Below are 9,620 nucleotides of genomic sequence, written 5' to 3' on the forward strand. Positions count from 1 at the left end.
AGTAACTTTTCATTTCCTAGCTGGGGTTTAAACTTGTAACCTCCACGCTGCCTAACAAAAGGCTCAGGCTTACGCAATCGCGCATCCCCTTTCTTTATATAGATTGTCGAAAATAAATAAAGGAAGCTTCCTGGGTAAACTCTGACATATGAACAAACATTTTCCACAGGTATCCTCTACAATGCCTACCTCTTACACTTTAACCATTTTTAGGTTTTTGTGGTCATTAGCTTAAGTAAACTTCCTGCTCTGAGAATACCCAAAAATAGCAACAAAAGAAGAAAAAAGGCTCACTGCATCTCAAGACACACAGCCTCCATGTCTTTATCCTAGTATTCAGTTATTTTTATATTCCTTTGTAGTTAAATTTCACTGATTTAGACTCACAGGATAAAAGGGAAGCAGGGAAGAGAAAAGGGAAAAATATCCAAGATTAAAGTCTGAATTATCACTGTATTACTTTCATGTATATAAATTAATTGGCACTAGGCTAAAAGGGTCTTAGGATATTAATGATTACGAAAGATGCATGCAAATGAAGCTCTAAAATGGCTGCATGAAAAGCACTTTAGGGTTAGAAAGACCCTCAGGTAGAGCTTATCTAGTCCGTTTTCCAGTTAAGAACATGAAGTCCAAAGAAGTTATGCAACTTGCTCCAGGTCACACAGCTAATCAGAAACAGAGCTAGGTCTAAAACCTGTCCAGGTCTGCTGACTCTTGCCTGCATAATGACCCCAAAAACCTTGTTTATTACTAATTTTTCTTTGCCAGCATTTATGAGGAGAAATGACCTGCTAAGCAAACTTCAGCCTAGTCCAGAATTAGCCAAACTTCTTAATTAATAGGCTTCTACTGTGTTTTCATTTTAAACTGAGCCTCTCTGTCAAAACATTCTACAGCAGTGTGTCACTGTTGCAGGCTGCTGTTTATAGCAAGGGCCTCAGATAATCAACAGTGGATATTGTGACTTGTGCTATAGATGTGTTATTTCTACAACTGTTAATTAACTCAAACAAAGAATAATGTTACACATACACGCACACACACGCGCATGCATATAAATGTTATCCTTGTCAGGAGTCAATAAACTGCAGAGCTTGGGGGATTTGGTTTTCTAGCACCAAGAAAGCAGTATTTACAAATTAGCTAACAAGTGAACACATAACGCCATTATTTACAACTCCAAAGAACCCAAGTCTAACAGCCAGCTGACTAGAAACTACAGAAAGGCAGGGACTGTGTCTAACTTATTCACTAGTTCATCCCTGTTACCTAGCACAGGGCTTGGCGCCTGCTAGGTGCATTGAAGGGAAGCAGAAAATGAATTAGATATGTTCTCTTGTGATCATCTTTGTTCTAGAACTTGGAATAGAGTAAAATTAGAAAGGAACCTCTAGGGAATAAGGTTGGTATGGCAACTTCCAACTGTTTCTAGGAATCACTGTGCCTGTAGAAGTGGAAGGGGGCTGAAAATTCCATGGTCTAGGGACTTGTCAATGGTTAACAGAAGATTTTCAGTCCTGCATGGCAAGGAGCTAGCCCCATTCAACCCTGTACCAGCCACTCTCACCTACAAAAGGCTTGTAAACCAACCCATCCCTCTGCATGCTTAGCTGACTACCCTCTAGAGAAGCCTTTGGTAGGCAGTTTTCTTCTCAGCCACCAACACTATCAGATTCATTTTGGGGGATGGGGGCAGGTCTATTGTTTTGTTTGTTTGTTTAAATGGGGCAGTATATCAAAGGAAACAAGGACAAAAGTTAATTGGGACTATTCATACGCCTTGTTGATTGAGAAAGCCGCATTTCAACCTTAGAGAACTGAAATGCACCTGTGTGTGTGTGTGTGTTTGTGTGTAGGGGGGGTTAAGATGAAAAAGGTGGGAGAACAGGTAACAGGGAATAAAATTTTATTTCAATTTAAAGTAAGCCATGCTTGGTCCTATTTATTTCACGGAGACATTCCCACAGAATAATGGCTGTATTATGCATCAAATGGCATTAAAATCTCCTAATAAATTAACAAGTGAAAATTAATAGTCGCTCAGTCCATTACATCTTGTTAATTTTATTTCCATTATAATAATACAGCAATCACAAGTTTGTTATTAAACCAATATTTATTTTTTAAAAACCTCATTTTAATTGGATTCCTGATGTGATAAGCTTGAACCAAATTGTCTTGATTTCATCAACTTCCTGTACTTCTCATCAGAACCAAATGACTATACCTATTTGTTGACTTTTTTCCTATTATTAACAATGTCATTTAAAACTTTATGTCCTTACACAGACTTTATATAAAAATAGTACTAAAACCTCTTATTGAGTTTAAACTCAAACATTTAGGATTTATTTTCAGCAAATGTTAATCAGAGAAATGAAAAGGCAGGTTACATCAAAACCCTTTAATTCTAAGCATCCCCTGTCATCTCCAAGGTGTCTACTTGTTATTGACACTTTGTGATATCCCGAGTTAATATACCTAAAGTCCCTGGTTCCCACCCAGGAAACCTGAATTTCAGGTTTGCAGTAGTATAAACTGCTTTTTACTTCAAAGAGAGAACACTTTACAGTGGAATAAAATGTTGCACACAGGTCACCAGCCTTTTGGGTGCAAGTTGTAAGGAAACGTTTTTATAGCCACATTCAGTTTAGTAAAAAGCAGAAGATAAAGATGTCCTCATTTTTCTCATTTTTGTAGGCAACTATCACCACATACCAGAAAGTTCCCACGACCATTTTGCAGTCCAATCACTTCCCTCAGATCATAACTCCTGTCCCCACTTTGGTCTTCCACCTCACACTGACCCTCCTCTTCTCCCACATCCCTCCCACATAATTAGCTGTCTATCCACTGTGTTCCTGGGCACTTTGTATGTCCCTTTGCTGCACTTCATGCCCTATACCTTAGGGCAAGCTTGTCTCCCACTCTCCCACTCTTGCTAGTGAGCTCCTCGAGTACAGGCACCTTCTTGGTCATCACAACTCTTTTTTGTCAGCTGCTGTCGAGTTGGCCCCTGATGCTACGCAAGCACAACGGGATCAGACCATTGTGATCTACAGGGTTTTTACTGGATGATTTTTAGGAGTAGGTCACTAGGCCTTTCTTCCTTGTTTGTCTTGTCTGGAAGTGCCATGGAAACCTGTTCAGCCTCACAGCAAAACACAAGCCTCCACCAACAGACGAGCTGTGGCTGCACTTGAGGTGTACTGGCCAGGAGTTGAACCTGGCTTTCCTGCATGGAAAGCGAGAATTCTACCACTGAGCCACCATTGCCCTCTGGTCATCATAGCAGGTACTCAATAAACAATTGAGTAATTGCACAATGAATGAATAAGACAGGACTAAACATAATGCTTACACCTGTCAAGCTCCCTAGTTTACAAAACACTTGCACAGACCTTATCTCATGCCAGTTTTACAGGTACAGACATGAAGGCTCTAAGACTCTATAAAAAACAAAGACACTCACTGCCATTGAGTCAATTCCAACTCACAGAGACCCCTTTTGGGTTTCCAAAGTGGTAAATCTTTATAGAAGTAGATCACCCCATCTTCCTTCTGCGGAGTGGCTGGTGGGTTTAAACCGCCAACTTTCTAATTAGCAGTCAAACGCCTCAGGCATTACTCCACCAGAGCTCCTTCTAAGACTCTAAGTGGCCTCCCAAATCCATCCAGGTAATAAGATGGCAGATCCAGGACCCAAATTCTGTGCTTTCACACACACACACACACACACAAAGATGGTTTTCATTATTTTATTTTCCAACAGTTACTCTACAATATTTTAAAGACATGTCATAGATTCCTCCCTCCTCTCTCCCCCGCCAAAAATAGTCACCCTATACTAGATCTCAGGGAGCTCTGGTAGCATAGTGCCTAAAGCACTTGACTGACAACCAGAAGACTGGCAGTTCAAACCCACCAGCCACTCCTCGGAAGGAAGGTTGAGCAATCTACTTCCGTAGTGATACCTCCTCAGAAACCCAAAGAGGGGTCACTATGAATTGGGTCCGACTCGACGGCAAAATAACAACAAAATACTAGATCTCACATTGCTTCTGATGGCTGGGAATAAAAAATAAATAGCAGTTAGGTCCTCAAATAATGCACTATTAATGTTTTCCTGAGTACCATAAATGGTTAAGCACTGCACTACTGGCTGAAAGGCTGGTAGTTCAAATCTACCCCAAGGTACCTTAGAAGGCAGGCGTAGAGATCTGCTTCTGAAATGTCACAGCCTTAAAAATCCTTTGGAGCCATTCTGCTTCGCACACATGGGGTCACCATGAGGCAGAATCTACTTGATGGCAACTAACAAAAACAACAATATTTTCCTTACTGGAAAATAAGTGCCTCACAAGTAGGGACCATCGCAAACTTACCTTTACATCCCTCTTTCTAGTGCTGGATATCACTGATTGAACAAATTCAATTCCACAACATAAGGTGTTATACTGTATCACCTGCAACATGAATCAGCCCAAATATTCAACTGAACGGCATAAGCAGCAAATGTTCCTTGGTTTCATGTGTCAAATGAGCACCAAGTAGCCCCTAGATTCCACCACAGCTCTGAGCCAGCCCTCTAATAGCTACCATCGCCCTGCAGAAGACTGTATGATGCTTCCATAATCAAAGAACTGGAACCCCAGGTTCCGGTTCTTACGGAGTATTTGCAATCACCCAGTGCTCTCACTATACTGAAAGGACTTGGTGAAACATCTATCTTCCTAAACCCTACTTCTGAAAAAACAATGCAGACAGCAACAAGAGGATGGGCAACTTCTCTGGCAGCCAGAAGTGAGTTTGCTTCAAATGTCTAAACTATCACTCTGAGCAGCAGCTGAAAGAGATAGAGGTTCGAGAAATGCTTAGATCTAAACAGCATTTAAAAAAAAAAAAAAAAAAGCCACTCTTGCAGCCTTGGTAACAGGTCTGTCCCTGGAAGTCTGAGAAAGGAATGTTGAATATGAGGATCTTTTTCTTTCTCCTTAATGGCTTAGGTGCTCTGGCAGTGCAGTGGGTAAAGCATTTGACTGTTAACCAAAAGGACTACAGTTCGAACTCACCAATGCTCCTCAAGAGAAAGATGAGGCAATCTGCTTCTGTAAAAATTCACAGCATTGAAAACCCTATATGGCAATTCTACTCTGTCCTTGTAGGGTCACTATGAGTCAAAATCGACTCACTGGCAGTGAATGCTAGTTTAGTTTGGCTTAGTAGCCTGGCAAAGTCCAGGTATATACACCTAAGAATCACTTGGGGATCTTATTAAAATGTAGATTCTGATTCAGTGTATCTGGGGTGGAATGTAAATTCTCAGCTGGCAGTCAAACCAGAATGAAAGGGATTGGTTCAAAGCCCTAATTTACCATGTTCTCTCCACTTCCTTGGCACTGATCTCTTTCCTTGATATCATCAGTAAGTTTGTATCACTCCAGTTCTTCTAATCATTGAAACAGATTAGAGCTAGTGTAACAGAGAGGTAAGCATGAGGTCTGGAAGTCCCTGGTACAATGCTGTAACTGCCAACCATTGCTGTTGCTGCTCGATTACGTATTCGCCAACACACACCATCGTAATCTCCTTGGACTGAGGCTTCCTTAAACTCCAGGTTCCAGTTCTTGCAGCTGTGTATTTGCAAGCACCCAGTGCTCTCACTACAGTGAGATGACTTGGTGACACATCTATTTTCCTAAGCCCTACTTCTGAAAACAATGCAGACAGCAGGCAATTTGACAAGCAACACCCTAATCTAAGGGGCTCAGCATCATGCATATCACTGACATGAGGCCAGCTAGCCATTTACCCAAGACATGGCCTTTAAGTTTTCTGCCCACAACCAAAACAGCAGCAATTGTTGCCAAGGGAAATAAGGTGACCCAGAGGCATGGGCACAAAATCCAAGGATGGAAATCCATCTTGTCTGGGTCCACCCAAGCAGCTGGGTTTCACTAACTGGGGAAAGATGAGAAAAAATAATAATAATAAAAATCCACCTTAGCATTAGGTCCTTGCCAAGCAGGTAGAAGATGGCTCAGTCTAACACAGTCCCGAAAAAGCCAGGGAGAAGGCTAGCTTAAACTCTCAGAAACAGCCAAAGCGTTCACATGTGTTGGGTGAGCTACAAAGCACTTTGGAATAGGAAAAGGTAGGCCATACACAGCTATGCTTCCACAGAGGGGAAACTCCCACCAAGGCAAGAAAAAGCAAGGCTTCCCCAAGATGTCATCAGCCAAAAGATTCAACAATAATAATCCTACCAAGCAAATATCCACACCACCCACCGAGTTAACAGTGCTTTAAGCATTCAGCAAAGAACTTATCCAGACCCTTCAACGTACATAACAGCACAGGATAGCAGAAAGAGCACCAGTTTCCATCAGAATCCCATGCCCACTATGTCAAGCCTTTTTGCCCCCTTTTTCCAAAGTTTTATCAACTTTAAAAATAAGATCATCTTAAGCATTAACTGCCTTATCTATTTTCCAGGGGTTGTTGGTTGGTTGCTTGCCTTTTTTTTTTTTTTTTTTGAGGGCCTCATAAAACCAGGAGAAAGTGCTCTGTAAACTGTAAAACACTTTCTACTGCTATAATTGCTACCATTTCTCTGCTTCAACTCATGAGTATTTCTCCTCAGTGCACCAGGGCAGGTAAGGAGAAGACAGGTTTTGCAGATCCCTCCACTGATGGAAGAAGTAAGACACCCTCCCCGCCACACAAGCTGGGGGCAGAACCAGGTCTCTCTGACCATCCCATCACACCACCTCCTCTGAAGTCAGTTCTGGCTTCCAATCACACACCCAGCACACACTTCCCAGACAGCACACCGCCTTCCCTTCCCCTTTATTGACTGGGTCCACCCAGTTTTAAAAAAAATTATTATTTTTTAAGTCAGCGCTCCCACCATATGTGGCATTTATTTCCAGAAGAGGCCTGCCCTGGGCTCCTGTGGACAGATGTTGCTTTGTGCCTGCCTAATACGGCTGGCAGCCCTTGCACAGCTGCCCCAAACAGGTGGCCAAGGATGGAGTCCACCCCTGGCCTAGGAGCATGGAAGACCATCTCTCTGGGGCTCAGGTTCTGGGAGTCTCAATCCGTTTCTCTGCAGCCTAGAGCACCCTACTCCCCCCTACACACATACACACACACATTTCCCTGACCTTTGCTCAGAATCAGACTTCAAAGAGGGCTTGGGGCAAAGAAAGGAGGCCAAAGTGCGGCCCCCACCTCAATTCCCTGCTGGGGCAGCTCAGCTAAGCAAAGGCCCTGGGGAGTGGAGATAAGTCACTGACCCCTTCTATCAGCCATCTGTGAGCTCCTGCCCGCCCTACCCTCCACAGCCAACACGATCCGGAGGATAAAGAAGGTCCAGACAGATGGCAAAGCGCTTTGGGAAGGAGGGCTCTGCAGGAATGCGAGGGCCTATGCGAGGCCCACTTTGGGCTGCGTTTTGCGATCTGGCCAGCTCTGTTTTGCATGAACCTGCAATCTCTTAGACTAAAAGGAGAAAATCAGTGTGTGTGTGAGGGGGCAGGAAAGCTCTACTCCCCATTTGATAGAACCGTGTGCTGCAACTAAAGTGCGCGCGTGCGTGCGGTGGGGGCGGGAGACTGGCACCAAGTCTAAAAATACTTGATAAAAATGCTAATCCCGAAGGCAAACAGAGAAAGAAGAAGGAATCTGTCAATCACGAGCTCCCGCTTCTCACCCACAGTCCCAGCTGTACGGACCGCATTCCTGTTGAGAGGAGAAGGGGGGGACAGAAGTAAAGAAAAGAAAGGGAGACACACCACCACCACCTCCACGAGCGCGGGCCGCGGGGGCGGGAGGCGGCGGCAGAGGAGGGGCTCCCGCTCGCGGAGCCGAACAAAGCGGGCCTCAACTTCCAGTCCGCAGCTCCCGTGGTGGGGGCGACCAATTCCAGCAACCCCTCTTTCCAAGATGTGGAGAAGGAGTGTAGAGTCTGGAAGCGAAAGTGCCGTATGGAAGCCCTAGGCTCCAAATCTTTGCAAAGCCAGAGAGGGTTTTGTTTGGGGTACCCTCACCTCCTTTCTGCTCTCTCCCTACCCCCCCTACCTCCCCCCCTTATACACACACACACCCTCCCTTCCTTCCTTTCCGAAAGCACCCGGCCGGCCCTGCATGTCAGGGGGCTGGGCCCGGCGCGCCCCCCGGGTCCCCACCTGGGGATAGTGATGCACTTGGTGTTGACGTTCTGCGTAGTGATGGCCTTCTCCAGCTCGTCCAGCTGCCCGGTCTTCTTGAGCTTCTTGACCAAGCTCTTGACTGCTTTCTCGCACCACTTCTCCTCCTGTCCGTTCTGCTCTCCTTTCTTCCAGCCTAACAGGCGCTTCACGATCGGGGGGGTGAAGGGCAAGATAGACGACATGACTAGGGGGGGACGCTCGGGCGGCGAGAGGCGCCCCCGGCGGGGCTAGGCGCGGCGGGACGCCGGGGGCGCAGAAGGAAGCTCTGCTGGGGCTGGCGTCTGCCGCCCAAACTTCGCCTCAACTCTCGGCGAACTTTCCTGTGCGCCGGGCCGAGCCGCGGCGCTGCAGCCTGCAGGGCTCGGCGCGCGGCCCTGTGCCCCGAGTGGCTCCCACGGGGGGAAGAAGGGCTGCAGGGTAGGCGGGCGGACGGACGACTGCGGCGCCGGCTCCAGCAGGCCCTGAACGCGGGGCGGAGGCGGCGGCTGGGAGACTCGGAGTGGCAGAAAAAAGTTTGGGTTTCCGCGCGGGGTAGCTGTTTGGGTGCCGCCTCCGGGAACGAAAGTCCAACCCCTGAGCCAAACTTTGCTCTCCTCGTTCGCTTTGATGCGCAGATCCCTCCGCCTCTGCGGCCTCGCGTCCCAGCTTCCCTCTTCCTCCCTACCCGCTCACTCTCAGGGCCGGCCGGTGCGTGCGCCGCGCTCCCGCTCCAGCTCCCAGTCTGTGTTTCATGCAAATCCGCGTGCAGCCTCCTTTCCAAACGCTGTCACCGCCCCCTCGCCGCTGGGGCTCCCCGCCTCCTCCTCCGCGCCCCACCGCCTCCACTACCAGGCGCCCTGCCCGCCCCCAGCTCCAGGGAGGGCGCCTGGCCTTCCCCCGCCCCGCGCCGAACACGCCCACGTGGACGACCCGGGACTGCAGCGGCACTGGCTGGAGCGCGCGGGAGTCCGCGCGGCCCCGACCCGAAGTGAGGCGGGCTTCGGGAAGAAGCCGTGGGAGAAGAGCGGCGAGAAGGACCCCAGGCGGGAGGACGGGACTCAGGCCCTTTCGTCCGCTCTCGGAATCCACACTCTGGAAGCTCAGTTGAGTTGTGGGCCGAGGAGGATTAGTCTCGCAGCAAGTTAGCGCCGTCCGACCAAGGGCTAGCGGTTCACTCCTAAGGACCTGGGCCCGAGAGGGGCGCACACAAGGCCGAAGCCCCGGAAATCGGGGGCGCGCCCTTGGCCGTGCGAACGGGTCGCGCTGATCCGGGTCAGAGGCCTTGGCCCGCGCAGCGACCCTAGGTCTGTTTTTATTCTCTCATCGGTGAGATCACACCGACTGAGAGTCCCGAGACTGTGTGCGGAGGCGGGAGTTCGGGAAGGGGGGATGGGGTGTCCCTGGATTCTAGTAGGAGCTAAGGGT

The 9,620-nt window shown here is 47.7% G+C and overlaps 1 protein-coding gene across 1 annotated transcript in view; it reads right to left on the reverse strand.

The window, feature by feature from the left end:
• SMAD3 (SMAD family member 3) overlaps window positions 1-8,398 on the reverse strand; it is a 157,812-nt gene extending 149,414 nt beyond the window's left edge. The window contains exon 1 of the mRNA XM_007957462.2: window positions 8,193-8,398. Coding sequence (XP_007955653.1) covers window positions 8,193-8,398 — 206 coding nt within the window. The remainder of the gene's footprint in view (window positions 1-8,192) is intronic.
• Between the last annotated feature and the right edge of the window lie 1,222 nt (window positions 8,399-9,620).

This window comes from Orycteropus afer, unplaced genomic scaffold (genome assembly GCF_000298275.1).
Source record: "Orycteropus afer afer isolate SDZICR_OR568_19922 unplaced genomic scaffold, OryAfe1.0 scaffold00015, whole genome shotgun sequence".
Classification (NCBI taxonomy): Eukaryota; Metazoa; Chordata; class Mammalia; order Tubulidentata; family Orycteropodidae; genus Orycteropus; species Orycteropus afer.